Below are 23,679 nucleotides of genomic sequence, written 5' to 3'. Positions count from 1 at the left end.
ATAATTTAATAATGGAAATGAAATTATATTAATCCTCTTGGTGCTTTTCAATATTCAGAGGATGCAGTTCTCCAAACGTTTTTACTAGAAGACATAGATTGAATCACTCATTGTATATGTTGATATCTCATAAAGCTACTTCTCAAATTACAAATAAAATAAAAAGAGTGTAATGAAGACACAAAAGGCAACAGTTATCAAATCACACACTGATACAAAATTAAAATTATCCATCAGATTAAAACTTAATTCAACCATATTTAAATGTTCCAAACTCACCGCAATAAAAGTGCTGCCTTTATACATTTTAATTGGAGCAATTGTAGTCTTTATGCTTTATGTAGTCTTAAGGTCTGTATAGTTAAAGCTATGGTTTTCCCAGTAGTATTGTATAGCTGTGAGAGTTGGACCATAAGGAAGGCTAGCCATCAAAAGAAGGCTTTGAGAGTTGGACCATAAGGAAGGCTAAGCATTCAAATGCTTTTGAATGGTGATGTTGGAGAACACTCTTGAGAATCCCTTGGACTGCAAGAAGATCAAATCAGTCAATTCTAAAGGAAATAAACCCTGACTGTTCTTTGAAAGGACACATACTGAAGCTGAAGCTCAAATACTTTAACCACCCAATGTGAAGAGAGGACTCATTGGAAAATACTGTGATGCTGGGGTGGGTGGGTGGATGAAGGCAAAGGAGAAGTGGATGGCAGAGGATAAGATAGTGGTTATACAGTGTCACTGTTGCAATGAACAGGAATTTGGGCAAACTCAAGAAGGAGTGGAGGACAGGGTCCCCTGCAATACTATGGTCCATGTTGTCACAAAGAGTCAGACACAACTTAGCGACTGAACAATAACAACAAATATTTATGCTTCCTTTGTCTAAAATATTCATTTCTGTTATCACACATTCATTTTTATAATTTTATACATTACCAGATAATATTCCTTCACACTGCTGGAGTGGTATCTATTTATCTATTTGCATAGAACATGTTTTCAAACTGTTAGGTGGACAGAAGGAGAGACAACTGATGGGAGCTCACCCCACCACCTAATGCTAGGATTCAAACTGGTGGAGCAGAAACCATTTCCGGCATCATTAAGCCACAGAGCTACCACACCTGTTCCTCGAGATAATGATTTTAAGAGAATCAGTCAATCAGTTAATTCTAGAATTCTAGAGCTCAAGACACCATCATACTTCCACTTTCAGGGCTGCCACTTTGACAATTCATATACAATACAATACAATACAATACAATACAATACAATACAATACAATACAATACAATACAATAGTAGAGTTGGAAGGGACCTTGCAGGTCTTCTAGTCCAACCCCCTGCCTAGGCAGGAAACCCTATACCGTTTCAGACAGATGGCTATCCAACATCTTCTTAAAGACTTCCAGTGTTGGGGCATTCACAACTTCTGGAGGCAAGCTGTTCCACTGATTAATTGTTCTAACTGTCAGGAAATTTCTCCTCAGTTCTTCTCTCCTTGATTAGTTTCCACCCATTGCTTCTTGTTCTACCCTCAGGTGCCTTGGAGAATAGTTTGACTCCCTCTTCTTTGTGGCAACCCCTGAGATATTGGAACACTGCTATCATGTCTCCCCTAGTCCTTCTTTCTCTTAAGCTAGACATACCTAGTTCCTGCAACCGTTCTTCATATGTTTTAGTCTCCAGTCCCCTAATCATCTTTGTTGCTCTTCTCTGCACTCTTTCTAGAGTCTCCACATCTTTTTTACATCGTGGCGACCAGAACTGAATGCAGTATTCCAAGTGTGGCCTTACCAAGGCATTATAAAGTGGTATTAACACTTCACGTGATCTTGATTCTATCCCTCTGTTGATGCAGCCTAGAACTGTGTTGGCTTTTTTGGCAGCTGCTGCACACTGCTGGCTCATATTTAGATGGCTGTCCACTAGAACTCCAAGATCCCTCTCACAGTTACTACTATTGAGCACGGTACCACCTATACTGTACCTGTACATTCCGTTTTTGTTGCCTAAATGTAGAACCTTACTCTTTTCACCATTGAATTTCATTTTATTAGATAGTGCCCAATGTTCAAGTTTGTCAAGATCCTTCTGTATCTTTAGCCTGTCTTCTGGAGTGTTGGCTATTCCTGCCAGCTTGGTGTCATCTGCAAATTTGATGAGTTCCCCATTTATTCCCTCATCCAAATCATTGATGAAGATGTTGAAGAGTACTGGGCCTAAAACAGAGCCTTGGGGTACTCCACTGCATACCTCCCTCCATGTAGATGCAGTTCCATTGAGGACTACACATTGAGTGCAGTTGGTCAGCCAGTTACGAATCCATCTGGTGGTGATGCTGTCTAACCCACATTCTTCTACTTTATTTAGTAGTAGGTTATGGTCTACCTTATCAAAAGCCTTACTGAAGTCCAAGTAAACTATATCAACAGCATTCCTCTGGTCCACTAATTTTGTCACATTATCAAAGAATGCAATAAGATTAGTCTGGCATGATCTGTTTTTGACAAATCCATGTTGACTTTTGGCTATTACTTTGTTTGCTTCTAGGTGTTCGCAAATTCGTTGCTTGATTATTTTTTCCAGAATCTTTCCTGGTATTGAGGTCAGTAGATAGGTCTGTAGTTTCCTGGATCTATTTTTTCCCTTTTTTGAAGATGGGAACCACATCAGCTCTTTTCCAGTCCTCTGGTAGTTCCCCGGTGTTCCAGGATCTCTGAAAGATATAATTCAGTGGTTCTGAGATCTCGTCTGCTAGTTCCTTCAGAATCCTGGGGTGTAATCCATCCGGTCCTGGTGATTTGAACTCATCTAGGGTAGACAGGTGCTCACTTACCATTTTCTTCCCTATTTCAATTTGTGTTCCTAATCTGATTTTTGTGGTGTGTATGTTAAATACTAGATCACCTGTCAGATACATTTGCCATCATCCATTCTTCCTCAAGGGGGACTTGTCCCTGACCTTATCTCTGTCCTTATTTGCTGTTAAACACACCCTGTACACTAACTAAAATAGTTTCAGAGGAGGTTGGTTATGCTGCTGGCAGTATCCTTCTGGTCATTCAGACTCCTTTTACCTCCAAGTTATTGTCAGATCAATCTGATTCTACTTCAGTGATTATATATACTACTGTCTGTACAATATGCCTCAATTGTTCTTCAAGTAGATCTTAGACATTTCATATTAGTTAAAAAATTGTATCCATGTCTAATTTTTTATATGTGCCTTTATTAATTATTGATTTTTAAATATTATTTGCAATCATTAGTGTGAGTGTTAGTAATGTAGAAAACCAGATATTGTAATTGATCATTTTAATTGTTTAGACTTTTACGTTATAATAATTCCTTTACACACAATTATACTTTATACTATACCATTCTAGTCTCTATAGTTACAATGTCAATATTTGATATAGTGTTAGGTGCAAGAAATAAGAGACCAAGGTCATTCAAGCGAGTTCAAGTTTAATCAATGCTAGCTCAATACAAAATTCTGAATAACTAACAGTCAAGGCAAATTGGCGGTAAATAAGAGTCAGTGGAATTCAAGGAGAGCTTGAGGAATAATAATAGCAGGAACATGTTACATCTATCTAAGCAAGGGCCAGCCTATCGAAGTTTTTCTGTGACAGTCTGCCAGTCAATTTTTTTTTAATCTAAGCAATCATTTTGGTCATGCCAAACCATGAGAAGCATCGTTCTTAACTGTCTCTGTAACTGCATGAAATGCTACCTTAAAAGAGATTTGCTTTTAATTTTGTTTCTTATCTAAACTAATAAGCATTCTCCTATTCATCCTGGGCCAAAAAATATTTGCTTTCTTGATAAAATGGTTTCACTATCATAGTTTTTGCACTGCTTCCTGGTACATTTACCTAATTATGCAGGTTTTACTCTTCTTGGAAATATTCCAGGTTTCAAATAAGTTTATTTGCTCTATGCATCATCGAGGAAGCTTAATTACGAAATCTGACTACTCCTTCTCTAATCCACTGGACACAGGTTTGATGTAATATATGTGTGTTATGTGTTCTTAATACTGTTGAAATTAAAATATTACATTCTGTTGAATTTCTGTTATTTCAATATTACGTTCTGTTGAATTTTTGTTATTTCAATTGAATTTGTGTAGTTTTCTTCAGCACCCAGTATGTCAGTTTTGTTTAGAAGTAACAAACCATGTGCATGATTTTTATTTTCAAATCAGTTGGTTACAGTTTGTGGAAAAAGGCAGGATGGGCCTATCAGATTTTCACTAAAAAATGGCATCATCTTTTCAACATTTTTTGATTCTAAAAATCCTCTGTTGACCGATTCTGACTGAAGCTGACATTCCTCTCACTTTAAATATCAACCTTAACAGGTCTTCATTTGTGTGTTCTATCTGTGTACCTTTGGGTACATGTGTCGTATGAATAGGTAAACTCCATAAATTTAATCCAAGTGTATAATTAGTTTGAATTCAGGAGATGATTGATAGACAGACAAGAGTTTTACATGTACATAGTCCCATGTCATTTTGGGCTAAAATAACTTCTGTGGAGTGGTACCAGTTCGTGGTAGTAAAATACATGTCTCAGCTGGAAAAGAATCTAGTAGGCAAGAGTAATGCTTTACCGCCTTGTACAGTTGATTGGCATACTAATGAGATGGTGCAATTATTCATACCCATGGTAATTTAAGCTTGTTTTTTTTATTTTGTCCCTTTCCATGAAATAACTGACTCTTGGACTCAAAGCCAAGTGATTGTTCTGTATCTACACAATTTCATCTCTGACGTGAGCATGCCTGCCTTCAAGCCTCAATTTCACGATCACCTTAAGTAAACCGTGTGGTCTGAACACCGAAGGGAGAAATCACCTGCTCTTCCTGCTGCAGATATAGTTTTCAAATGAGCCCTCAATACGAGACTGCTCTAGGAACTCAACCTTTCTCCATTCTACTTTTCAGCGCTGTGGTCACATTGGATGAGGGAGGGTTGAAATAGGAAGAGGAGTAGGTGAGTAATTCCCCATTCTCCATTCTCTTTGATGTTGTCAGATGTGATTGTACCATGATGTGTATTTTTATTTTTGAAAAAATACATCTAAAAAAGCAGAAGAAAAGTGACAGCTTCCTACCTACTTTTTGCACAAACTGGACAGTCACCAAAACCAACCAGTTGTCACTTGACTTGGTTTTCTGATATAGTAATCAATTTGCTCTCAATAAGTAACAAACAACTATTTATACAGCCCAAGGAAACCTGTAGAACAATGTTTCCCAATGGTGGCAATTATGGGATGAGTGGACTTTGATTCCCAGAGTTCCCTTGCCAAACCTTAAAGTTGACAAGGTTGACCCAAAGGTGCTTTTTCAAGAGGCAACTAGACTTTTTGGTTTTTCTTTGAAGACGTTTTGCTTCGCATCCAAGAAACTTCTTCAGCTCTGACTGGATGGTGGGGAATGGAAAGATTTATATTCCTGTCAAAGAAAAACCAGAAAGTCCAGTTGCCTCTTGAAAAAGCACCTTTGGGACAACCATGATCTGGATGACTGAAAATCTCTATAGACATTTTGCCAAGGTTGAGAAACACTGTTGTAGAGTATCCTAAAAAACCTGAAGTAAATGAAAATATTAGCAGTACCGTAATGTAGCAGTATGCAAGTTTTAGATAAGGATCTTCTAAAACGTTGAAGACTTGAATTTCACACACACACACACACCCCAAAAAATCCTCCTCCAAATCTGCTATGGAAGAAAAGTTCCTTTAGATAAACTCAGCAATCTGCCTGTGGGGCTAAGACCCAGCATTTTACCTATGATCTGGAACTGAATGGGGTTGTAGCTGGAGTTGCTGGGGTCAGAATGGAGCTGAAAACTGACCATAAGCAGAGCTTTGGAGCATGAAGCTGTTTAATTGCTGCTTCTCTCCTTGCATTTTAAAATACTAATGCAAAGTGCAGCATGTAGTTCATTTCATATCCCTAAATCCTTTTGGGGTCTTTATGATCCAGTAACACCAGTTACATAAGATTAATCTTAATACAGTACCCTACCAGATTACATTTTCCATTCCTACTTGAAAGATGAAGCCTAATAATAGAGCTGAAGAAACAGCAGACATTTGAACTTATTTTGGAACAGTTCTGGTGTCAGAGCAGGGATTCCTGAGCATCTGGAGCTGGAGTCAGAGCTGGACTGCTTGGAGTCACTCCTGAGCAAGAGTTGACATATCGGAGGTACTGCAATTATGGGCTTGCTTATTTGTAGAATGACTACCATGCTGGGCGTGGCCAGTTGCAAACTATAAGTCTAACTGGTGATGTGGTTCCACAGCCCACTCCCATCTCTTTGCCCTCTGCTTTCTACCATATTGCCTTTTTTTCTAGGCAAGTGGGCACACTGCCCAACAAACTCCTGGATTGCAGCTTTCCCCCATTTTTACTTTCTAAGGTAGTGCTAGTACTTACGCTTGCACCCAAAGGTCTCCTTTAAACATGGTAATACTAAACACTGTCACTTTACACTTCATCTTTATTTAAAAGGCTCTAAATGAAGTTTGGTGGGGCAAAACGTCCCTATTGACAGTGCATCAGAAAACACTGTATAATATTACCCACCCACCCCGACAGTATTGCTGGGTGAGAACAGAATAAAGCCTGCTTCTGCCAAGCTCTATGTTTGAAACAAACCTCGCTGGCTTTATGTTAGGAGTCAACCACAGAAACTGCTGTATGTTAACAAGAATCACTAAGTCTGTAGGAAACTTTCAAATTGATTAACTTGGCTTAATAAGATAACCTATTCTAAACATTGTATGTATGTGTGTGTGTGTTGTATTTGTGCTGATAAATAAATAAAGGGAGACTAGTATAGATCTATTTCAAGCTATTTAGCTCTCATCAGCTAGCCATACCATTATTTATTTATCAGCACAAATACAACACAAATATAACAAAGGCAACATTAATAATATGGTTTTCTGCCTGGATGGTCTCCTGGAGTGAGCCGAAGGACAGAAAGGGAAAGCAGTATGTTCCCTCCCATATTTGGCCATACCAGGGGTTGTGACACAACACACACACACACACACACACAGTTTCACAATACTTTTTTAAAAAAGAAAGTACTTTAAAAGGCCTGCATCAATTCCACAGTGAAAATTGATGAAACAAACAGAAAACATTGAATAAATGGTACTATATGATCAATAAAAAAAAATCTCCAAAGCTACTTGCTAGTTAGAATAGCTCCAGTTCATGTCACTTTGCTATGTGATTCTGCACAAAACCTCTCCATTTAAATGGGTGCTCCTAAAAATTCATACCCTCAACATTTCCAAACTTCCATCCTATTATGTGCAGATATATAGGTGTCAAGTATGACAACTATTATTTGAGTTAATTACTGCCTGGAGCGCAACAAGGAAACAAGAATGTGTTAAACTTTCTAATAAAATCCAGCTCAACTGTTTTTAATAGAAGTCGTTTTTCTATTTTCAGGATGGCCTCTTAGACTCAGTAAGAGGAAATTCCAGGAAATTGAAGTTTCCCCCACTGGGTTTCAATTATAATTTGCTGACATGATGTCTAAATCCAGTTACTTTTAAAATGATTTAATAAATAACTTGTTTAAATAAGTTTGAATGAGATAATCTGTTTATACATCTGCAGTCACATAACATCACAATGTGCTTACTCTTTTAAGGCTGAGAACCTTAAAAGCAAGTCCAATTGTTAGCAAAAGACTGTAGGATAGAAGTTATACACTTATTTTATGAGCACGGATTACTTTTAATCTTATGTCAATCTTAGTATGCCATCTCGTGTATGATGGGCCCCTTTGATGGGGGGGGCGGACGGACGGACGGAAAAGCATCATTTGGTGATGGATGTTATGAAGAGATGAGAGAGTAGGCAGTAGGGATGGAGGGCATAGGCTGAAGACCAGGAGTGGATTGTTCTTAGAGCCTTGATGCTTGGTATCAATGCTGCATTCCAGGCCCTGGTAGGACTATTTTAGGCATCTGTCAGATGTCAGTTGAATTTCTTCAGATTCTGGCTAGGAAGGTGTTATGGAATTGACTGAGGCACTTCTTGCTTAGTTATCTGGAGAGAGTTACAGCCTGTTAGTCCTGAGAAACAGGACAGGATCTTAGGGCTTTTGAGTCCTGTCACCTGTGTTTTAGATCCATGTCCTCCATGATGATATTTATATATCTCTGCCCCAAATAATGCCATCAAGATTCTTCCCACACTCTGGAGACTATGAGAATCTGGGTGGGAAAGCACAGACTGTGTGGCTATGGATGTTAGGTTTTACGGTTTACCATTATTAACTTTGGATGGGGCAATACTCCCCCAGATTTGATGTACAACTTAGCAGTCCACCTGAACTTGTGGCTACTGATCGAGATCAGGTGGTAACTATGGCCAGGATTTACACAAATCCCTCTTGTGCACTAGTTGCACCTATTCCTGGAGACAGATGCCTTAGTCACTTCGTGGTTAGACTACAGACAATACAGGTCCATCCTTAAAAAGCATTTTGAAGCTACAATTGGTTCAGAATGTAACAGCACATACTCAGTTTTAAGTGCACCATGGTATGCTCATGTTGACACTGCAGCTCTGGGTGCCATTAAAAATGCTGAGGCCCAGCATAGCATAGAGCCAGGATACTTTAGAACTACAAGTATCCAATTATTTCACTCAGCCCAATCATATCTGGCACAACAGGTACCCTTGAGATCCCTTCTATGAAACCATGTTGGTAGAGCAGGGGTGTCAAATTCAAGGCCCACAGGCTGGATCTGGCCCACGTTTAAATCTGGCATGCAGAGCCACCCAGGAAACAGCAAAGGACTGGCCCACAGTGAAAACAGAGCTGGGGAGGGGGGCACAGGCAGCTCTCCTGAGTTCCATTTTCACTAGCAGAGGGTTTGCAGGAGGCTGTCAGGGCTGAAAACGGAGCTCGGGAGCATATTTTCGCTGGCAGTGTGCTCAGGCCACCACTGGTGCCCCCAAAATGAATGAGCTGGCCACACCCCGACAATGCCTCCTCCCCAAGGTCAAGCACAACCCCGTTGCAGCCCTCAGTGAAATCGAGTTTGACATCCCTGTGCTAGAGGATCTAAGAATAGAACATTCTGTAAAGTCGTGAGATTTGGACAATCCAGTCAGTCTTCTGGAAAGCTTTGGAGACTATGATTCCTTCTCAGACAGGGGAATTAGGATATTCGTGGACCCCAATATGTGTGTCTATTCTGAGTCAAGATACAGTTTCGTGAGGAATCTTGGTTGGAATTCACTTTTAAAGACTGTATTGGCTTATAACTTTTATATTGTGTTATGTTGCAATGTGTTTTGCTAGCTACCCAGTTTAAGGTTTAAAGTCATTTAACTTAAATAGTACCAATTTGCGTTTTAAATTCTTTATTGTTGCTCTAGAGTAAATATATTTTATGGCTAAAACATTGACATTTCAATAACATTGATACTCTAAGTACAGACCTTTCATATGCCAGCAGCTCTTAATACAATTTATTTATAAAATGGTTGTGTGAAAACTTACTATAGGGGCCACAGGGATTGAAAAAGATGTGGAAGTAGTCATGACATTTAACATGTTGAACATATAACTTATAGCTCTAGTATTATTAAAATTCAGAGAAATGTCTTGGCCTGCTGTGTTAAGTGTAAAAGATGGGTGGACTGCAGCCAGTTCAAGATTTCACCGTAATTCCATTAAAAAAATAGGAGGGAAGATGTTCAGCCATAAAAAAGAAAAGCGGGTCCAATTAGGAAATTTGAAAAGAAAATCTAATTCATTACATGGAATAGAAGCTTGGGGGGGGGGGGGGAGAGGGGCTGCTTATTATCAAGCATGGACTGATTTCACAAACGTCCTTCAGTTTTCATGCCAAAAATATTCTTCTAATTCAGATTTTGGGAAAGGAGACAAATGTTAATAGAAAAACCTTAATGTTTCTTATAGTAATAATCCAATAGGGAAATTTTTAACATTAATTCTATTTTCATACCATGGGAAAATAAATTTCAATACTTCCCCCAGTTTCACATTGTTTTGCCTAAGCATTTAGCAGTTAGGTTTGCAGGGCAGCTTAACCCTGAATTGGAGATGGACTATGATTTCACCATATGACAAACAATTCACAGGAATGGAATCTTGAAGATGATTTAGGACTTGCAAAAGGACAGTGGGGTCCAGCTCAGTTACTTTTACTAGCACCTTTACTTAGAGGTAAGCCTTATTGACTTTTGGATCCCCCCCCCCCCCCCAAATATATAATAAGTTTTAATAGTTCAAAACAGACTATCTTCATTTATCCAACTTTAGGTCCTGGGTTTTGTTTTCTCTTTCAGTAGATCAAAATATTTGTTGATTTTAATGACAATAATTGCATCAGCTATTTAACTCTCTATATAAAGGTAGAGAAATGAAGATAGTCAACCATTAATTGTGTAATAAACTGGGACTTTCAAATCTCATACATTATTTATAGCAAGGCACTGTAAGAATCACAGTCCATGACTTTTAGCTCCCTAGTTTGCCCAGCAATTTAGAGCTATGTATTTAAACAATTCAATGGATATAAACTTTGATTGGTCAGCAAATGCTTTTCCAGCGATGCTGCAGAGGCTAGCTGCAAGAGGAACATTGATACATTCAAAAATTAAAAATTCAATATGAACTTTTGTCCTTTAAAAGAAGAGTACAGTGCATTAACCAAAACAGCATTAAGAAAAAATAATTCCCATGCAAAATCTCCTTCCACTATGAAAAGTTTATGGCACATCTGAAAAGTGCTCACAAACAACACCCATCTAAACAGTACATACACCAGTTAAATTTAATATCTGTTTACGTTGGATAACCTGTGTCTATTAAAAAATTGATGACATGCAAGTTCTATCAATTCAAGTCCACCAAACAGCTTTTCTTGCAGAGAGAAAATGACAACTACAACCACAAAATACCATCGTACAAAGTTGTACATGTATAACAGTGCAATAGCAGAGAGTGTGAAAAATGTCCAATACAAGAGGGAAATGCACTTAACAACCAAGACTCTGAGCTCAGATTTACAGGGTGGGATTTTGCTTCTCCCTGAAACATGAAAGTATTTTTTGCCTTCATAGAACTGGCGCAGCCGTTCTTCTTTTTCTTCCCAGCGCTTCTGACACCAGAGTTGCAAGTCTTCCTGAGAGGTTGGCAGGGATTCTACAGAATATCTGCAGATGTGAAAATGAATTTCCTTGGGAAAATTTCCCCACAGAAGATGTTTCTCTGTTTGTGGAATGTTTTGAGGATATGCCACTGTTATGTCATGAATAGCATCAAGGTTATTACCTAGGAAGAAATATAATTATAATTATTACAATTATAATACCATCCTTTCCTCCCCTTTCTCTCTCTGACAAACATACCTAACATTCTTGCCTCCTATTTTCCCCACAGCTACCACACTATGAAATGGCTTGAGATGAGAGAGAGTGACAAGCCCAGTCATCCAGCCAGCTTTCACATACAATATCTGTAAGGTCCAGATACACAGAGAAATGTTGCTGAAGGCTGCCTAGTGTGTAGCAGAAATCTGATCTAGTGGCTTAAAGATGTGCTAAATCAGAAAAGTTAATTAGATTCTTCAATGTAGGACTGGCAGATTCAAATATTTCCAGAAAACTCCCAAGTAAGGGATGACAGATAATGCTAGGCACACAGGAGAACAATCACCTAAATTGCACAACTTCATTCCGCCAGCAGGTCTAGGACAACTTACCGCAGCCAACTTGTAATGGCCATCTTGCCACGGCCAACGTGGCACAGCCATCTTTAACCGTGGTAAAGGTTTAATTTGTTGTTTAAGTACTGTGGTTTTTCATCCTAGATATACTTAATGTATTGATTTTATTTTTATTTGTGTCTGTTTCTGCATTTATAAATGAAATAAATTAAATTATTAATTTTACTTTTCTAATATATTTCCATTTCTTGTTTATGTAATTTTAAAATCTTTTTTATAAAAAAAATCCATTAAAATGGAAAAGCACACAAGTCAGGTCTTTAGCAGCTCAGTTGATTAATTTAACTAACATAATTAAATACTATTACAACAGGTTTTTTAAAGACAACATAGTAATATTAGGAGAGCCCATTTTCAAGAACTCAATTTTCTGATACTTTAAATAAGGAAGTTTTTGTTTGCTAACGTTTTAAAAATTTAATGGTTTGAGCCGAATCTTGTAAGTTAAACCGTCAGCTAACAAATAAAATAATGTAAAGCTACACTTACAGTATTTATTTTATTATTTTTTTTAAAAAATGTTATCTACTGAGTTGTTCTGAAAATGTTTCTAAGTAAAAAAGCTGTACTAAATTAAATGTACCATATGAATAAACTCTTTTGAAGTGAAATTCAAAGACTGAACTTTTTTCCCAACTCATGCTATAGCAACTGGAGTTGAAAGAGTCGCGTATGCAAACGATATTGAGTATTTTAGAGGCAAAATCCTATCTTGGGCTATTTTTACAAATATGGAGAGCAATTGTTAAGAAACTTTGTATGTGAGATTGTATGCAGCCCTTTGGAACATGACCCAGTTTTTATCAAAATATACCTCCGCAATTTCCATGGGATAAATCCACAGTAAAGTCATATATTGAGTTACAAGAATATTTTAAAGGAATAAATGGTGATGTCTGCTTAAAAATAGTGGGCTTTTGCTTTGCCAAAGTATTGTACCCAAGTGGTACTTTAGATTCATTTCAACCTGCTATTCAGAAGATCAAGTACAAGAACTCAGCTGGCACATCAGTTACAGCCTACCTGGACCAATAAGCCTTAGAAAACTGATTATCATCCTTATCATTCATGTTTTGTCTCCTGCAATGTGTTCAGCATGGGTACACTTTGAAGATGGGTCAGAAATTATAGCTGGTGCAAACTGAGCAACCAGATTGTAAAACAAAGCCCATTCTTCTTTTTTTAAAAAAATTAATTGATTTTCTATTAAATACATTTCTTAGTGCTTAGTAAACATTGAATTGTCTGGGTATATAATTTGCTTAACAATACAAATTACATTCTTAATCTCAGCCCCTTTTTTCCAACCATTGGTAAAATAAATTCCATGTTTAATAATAATCCTACATCCTCTTTCTATTTAATTTTCAATGTCAATCTTTCCATTTCTGCACAATCTAGTATCTTCTTAACTATTTCTTCATCTTGTGGTATATCTTCATTTTTTCCCAACATTATGCAAAAATAATCCCCGCTGCTGTTAAGATATGTAATATTAAATACATACTTTTTGGATCAAGTTTTTCTGATATTACACTTAATAAAAACAATTCAGGTTTAAAATTTACATGTTTTCCTATGATCTTTTCTGCCCACCTGTGTATCTTCGCCCAAATTTTTGCTTTGACAAGCCGGGGGGACGGGGACGGAGACGGACAAAGACAATTCTGAGGGTTCTATACTGTCTACCTGTTGGTTTCCAGGCCCCAAAGTGCTGGTTATAAAGCTATGTTTGACCTGGTACTTGAACCACTTTGCCAAGCATGATTCTCCTAGTCAAATATCAAGAGCAGTCCTTTGAAAATACCTCTTCTCCTTTTCAGTTAAGAGCAGTGGGAAACAGAAGAAGGGAATCTTAGCAGTGACTTGATCATTAGGGAACCCAGTCCCCAGTGGGGCATCAGCTACAACTCCCCTTTCTGGAAAGTCCTTAAAATCTTCATTTTGAGAAGCTTGAATCTCAAAAAAGGACTATGGACATGTTATCATGTTTATTTTTTTTTTTTTTGTAATAAAATTTTATTGGTTTTTCAAAATTTATAGGGAAAAGGGTAAATGGACAGGTATACAAATTTTGGCAGTTGCAAAGTGTGTGAGGCCCCCCTCCCTCCATACCCATAGCGTACATTTATATATAATGCATTAGTATATAATTGATTATAATCAGCATATTAGTTCTATTATTAAATTCAATCAAATTAAACATTACAATATAAAATCCAAATATAATTCCATTTTCACTTTCGGTCAATTTATAATAATATGATTTTCATATTTATTTCTGTGATCTGAGTCTTCTTGCTATTGCCCCATCTCCCTCCACTGGCAGAGCTCTGGCCCCTCCCGTGTCCTGCGTGTCCGTTGTAGTGTCTGGTGGTTTCTCTAGGAGTGTTTTATTTTTTTCCATAAAGGCCTGCGCCTCTATGGGTGAATTAATTCTGATTCTTGTCTCCTCCCAGAATATCAGCATACCTTCAGGCATCAACCATCTAAACCACACCCCTTTCTGGTATAATTTATTCGCTAATTGCGAATAATTTTTTCTTTTTTCTCTAATCTTCTTAGGGATCTGCTTCAGAATGGTTATCTCCATATCATGATATGTCAATGCTTGCCCCCTTTGTACACCCAGAATTTCATCTCTTGTGGTTTTTCTAAGGAATTTAATGTGAACCTCCCTGGGTAAATTGTGTATTCTAGCATAAGCTGAGTTCACTCTATAAACCAGATCTATATCCCACCCCATCTGTTGTTTTTCTTTGTGTGTATAGTCAGCCAGAATGTTTGTCATGATGTCCCTTATATTTTCCCCATCTTCTTCTATAACATTTTGAAATCTAAGATAATAGGACATTCTCTCAAATTCTAATTTCATCTGTTGGATGTCAAGATCTTTGTTCCCTTTCTGCACAGCTTCCACCACCCCCCTCACCTCCTCCACCCCCCCTTCCACAAGATTCAGTCTTTGTGAGTTCTTATATATTTGGGCTTGATTTTCTTTAATTTCATCTTTCATTTCCCTTAACTGTTTCTTGATTTCCTCCTGGCCCTGTAGAATTTGTTGAAGCATTTGTTGAAAGTCCATCTCTGTAGTCTTATGTTGCATCAGTTCTGTTATCTTTGACTGTGTGGCTGGACTGGATGTTGCGGATGTTGGAGCAGAAGTGGCAAAGCCAGGTTTTCCAGGAGGGGGTCTTTTAGATGCCATCCTTTATAACGTTAAAAGTTCAGTCCAAATATGGAGTAAGCAATTAGAAAAGAAGGGTAGCCAGGTGAATCCGGGAGCAGAATAACCAGGCAGAAGAGAATCTCTCCAATAAGTCTGGCAATAGATAGAAAATTTCCCCTAGAAGGTTAAAAAAATACCAATCCACAAGAGGTTCCTCTGGGAGACACGGAGACAAAGACCGGAAGCCTGAATTTTAAAGGTGGAGTCAGGTTTCAGAGTTCATAAAGACAACGGAAGTGTGCCATCTTGCCCTGCCAGTTTTGGGCACAGAGGCGTAACAAAGTTTTAAAAAGTTCCAAAAGTCCTCAAATCATTGTAATATGTAAAATTAAATTGAAAAGAAAATCATCTCAGCCTAAGTGAGGCTTCATTCGTTGGCTCTCCCCCCTCCTCCTTCCCCGGGGGCTGAGAGCAAAATTGTTTCTTGCCGCTTGTCCAAGGGGGGGGGGGGAAACCCCCCTCCCTCCAGCCGCACCTCCAAAATGCTCCGAAAGTTGTTTTAAAGTTTTAAAAGCTGAATCAAATCTTCATGCAAAGTAAGGGATGAAGAGAGAGGCAACCTCACCGCACCGCAGCTGCTTCCTTCAATTGTAGCATTCTCCAGTCGGCTTGTAGCGAGGCGCGAGGCGTGGAAACGCGATGCGCCCTCCGAGCTTGCTCCCCGGTGCCTTGGGCGCGCGAGAGAGCCCCCGCCGGCTGCCGCCGCTGCAGGAGACCTCCGCGATGCCGCCCCTCCGGCAGGACCCCTCTGCGGGGTGTCCTGTGCCCCCCAAGGAGTGGGGAAGCCCACCGGGGAGCCGGAGCGGGCAAAGAGCTGCCCGTCGCCGCCGCCGCCGGAACCGGAACTCCTTATCATGTTTATTTTACACCTGGTAACTCATGTCCTGCTGGGTCATTGTTTCAGAGAAATTTCCTTACCTAAACATAGAAACAGAATGACTAGTGGGGGAGGAACTGTGGGATTAAGAGCGACTTCTGACTTCCTACTGGCTTCCCCACTGAGTTTCTTTGTGGGAATTTGGCAGCATCGGAAATCTCTCTCTCTCTCTCCCTGCTTCCTTCCCACTACCTTTCCCTTTCTAGCAGGCAGGTAAGTGATGAAAGATTGCAAGACTGGCTGGGAAACAGAACAGTTAAAATGAAGATCATGTGACAGCCGCAGCTGCTAGTAAAACTGAAGCAGCCACAACCACAATTTCATTTCCTCGGGAGTCATGGGTCCTGGATTGTGGACACATTTCATATGTTAGCCCATTTGAAATAACTTGGTTCAAAAAATGTTGCACTTTGTGTCAGAGTGACACCCAGCCAAAGGTCATGATAAGAAGAGTTTTAATAGTATATAGATTGCATTCTCTTCCTTTAAATGTTTTAAAATAAAAAAAACTATTGCTGCCAGCAAATCAGCGATAATTGTTATACTTAAAAAGATGTGAAAATCTTCTGTTTAGATCACTTGTTATAAAAAAAACCAATTTCAACAGAAATCATAATGCAAATTATGTGTAAAATGAGATAGGTTGTTTTCGTTCCAAGAAAACCTCTAGATACAATAGCATTGCCAGATGTTTCATCAAGACCTAGACTTGAATTTTTCAACAGTCCTTTAATTCAGCCGCTATAGAATGCCTGTATTTTCTTCCTGATCTTTAAAACTAGATTTTAAGCATCATCAACAATCCTTTGAATAGCTTTAAAGTGAAAGACTGAAAGGCTACATGATATATTTACATATTCATTAATGTGACAATGAAATTAGATGCAGTAAGATAGCTAATGGTTTTTTAATTCAAGTTTACTGTGAATGCCATAGCTATTATATAATAATCAAATTCTGAAGAACGAAGTAAACATTCCATAAACCAATGGGGTCTTAGACGTCGATACATCTGGACTCTCTTTTGCCACTAGAATTGCTTCTTGAGAAGAAAGTCCTATCCACCAGAGTGATTTATGACTGGGGGGGGGGGTCATTTCCTGCTGGATCAGCAGACCGAAGACATAATGAAGCTGGTGCAGGAGTTGTAACCCTACTTGGGCAGGACGACTTAGCTATAATAATGTATGCCTTCATTATCTGGCTGGATTATATACTACTATATTTGGGTGCCCCTTAAAAACAACTAGGAAACTACAGCTCATCCAAAATGTGGTGGTGCGTGGGATATGGAAGCATGCAACATGGATTTCATGCCAACCTTGGTTGTGGATTTGTTTCTGGGTACAATTTAAGGTCTGGTTTAAACCAATATACATCTTTATGACTTGGAACCTGAGTATCTGCAGTACAATCTATTCTAAACAGTACTAATTTGACTAATCAAAATCCAACAGGGAGAAATTGTTAGTGATTCCCCATTTTCAGGACCTTGAACAAGAAGAAAGGAGGTGCTGCTTCTCAATGGCAATGATGAACTTTCTCTTTCTTTCTTTCTTTTTCTTTTTCTCATTCATTCATTCCAAACATTTATATACTTGCCCATCTTACAACAAATTCTGGACAGCTCCCAATCAAAAATTAAAGCAATATAAAAACTATATTAAAGCTATAAAAACACATTAAAAACAAAAACCTGTTCCAAGTTAAGCTTCCAATATACTATCATCTTGTCTTATTTCCAGGTATTCAGTGCTTTATGGAAAGCTAGGAGGCCTAATGAACTTCAGGGGCAATATTGTTCCATAGGGCAGGGGCTGCCATAGATCTTCTCCTTGTTGGTATTTGGAACTTTTAAAGAACATTATGGCTCTGCAGTTGCATCACCTCCCCCCCCTCCCTTACAGTGTGAAGCTTAGCCCAGCCCAGCCCTGTAACATGGCACAAGGGGATATTTGTGTGGGGGGGGGGGCACACTGAGGTTCTGAGGTTGCTTTCACCACAAAATCCAGCCAGGGTGCCTGGTCAGCAGTTGGAGCAAGAGGTTGGTGAAAGTCAGCTGGCAGAACATATGGCATAACATAACATTAGCTCCATCATGCAACCATTGTTGTTGCTTCATGAATCCTTTGATTCAGGCATAGGGCATAAGGCACAGAGCCTGGTAGCCTTTATGATATGAAGTAGCTGATTAGAATGCAACCTGCATAAACTCTGAAAGTGACAGGTATTTAAATTCATGAGAGGATGGGGAAGAAGAAGAAAAAAGCTTACAGCTGCTAACTGGCTGGCACTAAAACAGTTTCTGCCATACCAAAATGCACAAGTGGACAAATCTTATTAAGTTCAATTAACCCAGTACTCTGGGAGCCTCCTTAATCTGAAAAGGATTTAATGAAAAGTCTCGGCTTCAATAAACACTCTTTAATTATGAGTAATATTTATTCATAAAGAATTTGTTTCAGGATTAACCTGAGACCTGTAGGAAACCAAATATATCAATATAATAATGTAATGCCTAATTAGAAAATAATTGATTCCTAACTGTAATATACTGCTTTGTAGCACACATAATTGTTTAGTACAATTGCTTTTAAGTTGTTGCATCTGGCAATAAAAATGCAACTCCCTAAAAGAGAGAAAGGATTGGAATTAGCATTATGTCGTACTGAAAGTCTTCGGTTAAGTCAGAGATTGCTCCTTGCTTAAAAGGTAAAGCCTTGGTTAATGGCAGGAATTGGGAGTGGGATTTCTAAGCAATGCGGTCAGAAGTGCAATGTCACATGGCCACATCATTCAGTGACAGAAATCCAGGTAGTCTTCGTTGTCATTAACCAAACCTCACTGATTATTTGGTGAGGACACAAGCCAAGCCTTGCCAAGCTTGCAGTCCCAAGCCTTGATAAAGTAAGGGATTGCCTCTTCTGCCTCCTCTTGAACATCCCCACCTGTTTATTTCTCCCTCTCTCAGCACTTTTGCCCCCACCACCTACCTCCTGCCCTTTCCACTATGCCCTGCCTGCCCCTGTCATGCCCACCACACTGCCTGCCACCAATGTACCAGCTGGGGCTTTCTTTCATTCTGGTGCAGCCAGCACTTCTCTCACACTCTGCCCGGGGCCTCCATTTGCATGCCAGTCAAGCCTTCTGCTCATATCCTACCCAGGTCCTTCTTTCACTCCTTTTAAAGATAACTGACAGCTTATGTGCTGAATTTGGCCTGAAAAGCAACTGCATCAGCTCCAAATGTTCCACAAGATATGTTTGTTCACAGCTGCATTCTTAAATAGCATCTTAGTATCTTACAAAATTCAAAATGTGTACGTATTGTGATACTTACAATAGGTATTGTATGTGAATTGTGCATTATTGTATAGTTTACTCTTCTAGCTAGAACGGGATGTCACAAGCTCTATTTCTATGCACTTTCCTAAGTGTAAAGCTTAGCAAACACAGAGGTTATCCATCATAAGACAACTGTGTAGTTATGAATTCAATTCTGCAATAGCTAATTGATCTCTTAAGGTTTTCTTGTTTCCATCAGACTGGTATCAACTTGTTAGCAAAGCAGGTAAAACTGAAGTAGGCATTAAATATGAGGTGGCTAAATTTAATTTCAAATTCAAAGACACTTTTATAAAACACTTTATTGAAAGACTGTTAGAAAGGCTTTTAAGCACAAAAGACTTATTCTTTTGTAAGTTTCATAGAAAGCTATTATACTCCACCTTTTATATAATTTCATTCATTTATTTCACAAATAAATAAGAATTTGTGTAATTTGAAAAGGTGCTTAAACAAAGTTATTCAATTGAAGTTCCTATCATAAATATGTGTTACTGTGTGTGGATGTATACATAAGCGTGTCTAGAGAATCAGAATCAAAACAGAGCTGGAAGGAACCTTCGAGGTCTTCTAGTCCAGCCCGCTGCTCAAGCAGGAGATCCTATACCATTTCAGACAACTGACTGTCCAGGCTCTCCTTAAAAACCTCCAGTGATGAAGCACCCACAACTTCTGAAGGCACGCTGTTCCACTGTTAGGAAGTTTCTTCTCAATTCCAGGGTGCTTCTCTCCTTGATTAGTTTCCATCCATTGTTTTCTTGTCTGTGTATCTGTCTGTCAATTCCATCTATTTATGCACTAAATATGCACTATGCACTAAAAACACATTCATGACTTGAGTTGCGTAAAGGACAAGTGCTTACATTGTGAGTGTATTTTTACAGATGACAAAGAACAGCATTTAGAATTACCTATTTATAGTAAATGACCTTTTAGACAATATTCAATGTGAAACAAAATTGATTAGATTCTAGGTCAGACTCAAAAATAACCCAATTTTTAAATGTAATGTTAAAATGTCAAATATATCTATTGTTTAAAGTACCTAAGTGTCCTAGATTAAGTAATAGTTTTCTATTTAAAACATTTTAAATGGAAGATTACTACTTGGGGGAGTAGATGGGGAGGATGAGAACGAGTTTGTTTTTTTAATATTTAAAATATTTACACTAGAATTATTATGTTTCCTATGCTATAACAGCGCACCAAAACACTGATTTTTCAGAAAAATATCTTGTTGTTGCATATTATCTAAAAATACCTTTCATAATTTGAGTCAAGATGGCATCACTGCATCAGTATAAAAGTTTGTTAACCACTGATAGTTATAATATATGGGACAATATTCCAGTTCTCTAATGTTGATAATCAGGGGTCTCCATCAATGGTGGGTTCCAGATCCCGTTGCAACAAGTACACTGCAATGGGAGTGGGCGCCCAACACGTGCAGAGCGCGTACATGCGTACCCACCACCCACGACGCTCTAGCTGCTCGGCAGAGCGTCGCCAGGCGCCGTACGCTCTGTGTGCGTGCACAAATGGCCCAATCTGCTCAAATAGAGGTAAGGAGAGCAGGCAGGCGGGTGGGTCCTCCGGAGCACCATACAGGAACGGTACCTGGTGTTCCCAGCAGGCACCGGTATGCCCGTACTGGGACATACCAGTCGTAACCTACCAGTGGTCTCCACTTCCTTTTGACAAAAGGGAGGACGACAATATTTAAGAACATTTTTAGATAAAAAAGGGTGACTAGAGGGAGCCAAATATTAGTTAGCATGGAAATGATGATGATGTTCATCCAGTGTCTGAAGAGGACCTTGACATCTAACAGTTGTGGGCTGTCCATGATGTGTCTGCAGGTGGCTGGTAAGGCATGAAACATTCTGCCACATGTCGGGCAGACGTGCGGGCACCATATTGCAGCTCTGGTTTTGCAGAGTGCTAGTTTCTCTTGTCCTATGGTTGTTCTTCTGTCCTCAGATGTCTGGCAGCCTTGGTGGATCAGCGTGTGCCATGTTGGTTGATCTTGTGCCAGGGTTCCCCAGGAGGTGCTGTCGATATCCAAGGACTTGAAGGAGGCTTTCAACATGTCTTTTTATTGCTTCCTTTGTCCCCCATGCCATTGCTTTCCTTGAGACAGCTCACCATAGAGGAGCTGTTTAGGGATGCAATGGTCTGGAATCCATGGCCTGCCCAGCATGTCTGGGCTTTCATCAGCAAGGTGTGAACTGATGACAGGCCTGCTCTGGAAAGGACTTCTGTGTCTGGCACCTTGTCCTGCCATCAGATCCCCAGAATTCTACAGAGGCAGGTGGTGTGGAAGTGGTTCAATTGCCTAGTGTACCTCCTGTATACAGTCCAAGCCTCACTGGCATACATCAGGGTAGTTAGCATTACTGCTTGGTGGACTTTGAGTTTTGTAGCAAGGGTTATTCCACGGTTGTCCAATGGAAATAAGTGACAAGGGGAAGCTTTCTTCTTTTTTAACACCCTAGGACCAGCAGCCATCCAAATGAAACTGACTAAAAGAAATATGTCTGAATTGTTCTTTTCTTGCGGCCACAGTAGGAAAAAAACAGAAATGAAACAAGAAAATAAGTCATCTACAAGATAGAGTATAGCAACTGAATGTAGGACAAACAGGCAGAAGACAAGCAGAGTGCACCCATGAACTCCAGCTAGCAACCAGAAGACACGACAAAACAACTCCTTAATTTCACAACACATGGACAAACACAGTTTCAATGAGAAATTGAGCATTCTAGATCAAGCCAAGTCCAAAAATGCCAGAGAATTCCTGCAAGCCCGGCACTCGGCCATAAACAGGCACATAGAGATAAACAATATCTACATACCATTCAAGAGACGATCAAAACTCCCCAAAGGAAACAAAAGGACTAAAAACATATCCCTAAAACAACACCCTTATATGAGCAGTGATTAACATTAGACCAACAATCAAAAAGGAAACAGCACTCTAATCAAGGAACTACCAATGCAGACAAACAAGCTAACAGTAGCAATAGGGAATAAATGGTGAACTCATCAAATTTGCAGATGACACCAAGCTGGCAGGAGTAGCCAACACTCCAGAAGACAGACTTAAGATACAGAAGGATCTTGACAAACTTGAACATTGGGCACTATCTAATAAAATGAAATTCAATGGTGAAAAGAGTAAGGTTCTACATTTAGGCAAGAAAAATGAAATGCACAGGTACATTATAGGTGGTACCTTGCTCAATAGTAGTAACTGTGAGAGGGATCTTGGAGTCCTAGTGGACAACCATTTAAATATGAGCCAGCAGTGTGCAGCAGCTACCAAAAAAGCCAACACAGTTCTATGCTGCATAAACAGAGGGATAGAATCAAGATCACGTGAAGTGTTAATACCACTTTATAATGCCTTGGTAAGGCCACACTTGGAATACTGCATTCAGTTCTGGTCGCCACGATGTAAAAAAGATGTGGAGACTCTAGAAAGCGTGCAGAGAAGAGCAACAAAGATAATTAGGGGACTGGAGACTAAAACATATGAAGAACGGTTGCAGGAACTGGGTATGTTTAGCTTAAGAGAAAGAAGGACTAGGGGAGACATGATAGCAGTGTTCCAATATCTCAGGGGTTGCCACAAAGAAGAGGGAGTCAAGCTATTCTCCAAGGCACCTGAGGGCAGAACAAGAAGCAATGGGTGGAAACTAATCAAGGAAAGAAGCAACTTAGAACTAGGGCGAAATTTCCTGACAGTTGGAACAATTAATCAGTGGAACAGCTTGCCTCCAGAAGTTGTGAATGCCCCAACACTGGAAGTCTTTAAGAAGATGTTGGATAGCCATTTGTCTGGAACGGTATAGGGTTTCCTGCTTAGGCAGGGGGTGCACTAGAAGACCTCCAAGGTCCCTTCCAACTCTGCTATTGTATTGTATCCCTCTGACCAATGCTGACAGGGCGAGCCATTAGTATATAGTAGCAATAGCAATAAGCATTTAAGACTTACCGTATTTTTCGGAGTATAAGATGCCCCTTTTTCCCCCAAAAAAGAAGATGAAGATCTGGCTGCATCTTATACTCCCAAGGTAGGTCCACCCACTGGCTGACCCCCATCCTTCGGAAGTTTTCGGCCTCTATGCATCACATTTTTGGCCGGTTCCAGGAGGCGGGGATCCTCACTCAGATTTTGACAACGAGCAGCACAGATCTTTTTATCCATTTAAAACAAACCCTATCACCCTACGCACATTTAACTGGAGAGAGTGGGATGGGGAATGATTTTCATGGAGGCAGAAGCCGATCACCCTCCACCTGGGTCATCTGGAGAAAGGGCAGGTAGAGCTGCTAGCCGCCTTGCCTTAGACTTTCTGCGCAGCACCTGCTCCACCAACTGAGTCCTGGCCTCCAAGCTTCCCCAGGCCTCT

The 23,679-nt window shown here is 39.4% G+C and overlaps 1 protein-coding gene across 5 annotated transcripts in view; it reads right to left on the bottom strand.

Annotated features, from left to right (window-relative positions):
* Positions 1–9,403: 9,403 nt before the first annotated feature.
* The window catches only part of LCLAT1 (lysocardiolipin acyltransferase 1), a 79,413-nt gene continuing 65,137 nt past the window's right edge, over positions 9,404–23,679 (bottom strand). For 4 of the 5 annotated variants that reach the window (XM_081942287.1, XM_081942288.1, XM_081942290.1 and 1 more), the window contains one exon: positions 9,404–11,359. In XM_081942287.1, coding sequence (XP_081798413.1) covers positions 10,860–11,359 — 500 coding nt within the window. In that variant the 3' untranslated portion in view covers positions 9,404–10,859. The remainder of the gene's footprint in view (positions 11,360–23,679) is intronic. The other variant, XM_081942291.1, reaches the window with a different exon arrangement.

Source organism: Natrix helvetica (assembly GCF_964273705.1).
Source record: "Natrix helvetica genome assembly, chromosome: 2".
Lineage (NCBI taxonomy): Eukaryota > Metazoa > Chordata > Lepidosauria > Squamata > Natricidae > Natrix > Natrix helvetica.
This window is presented reverse-complemented; position numbering and strand designations above follow the sequence as displayed.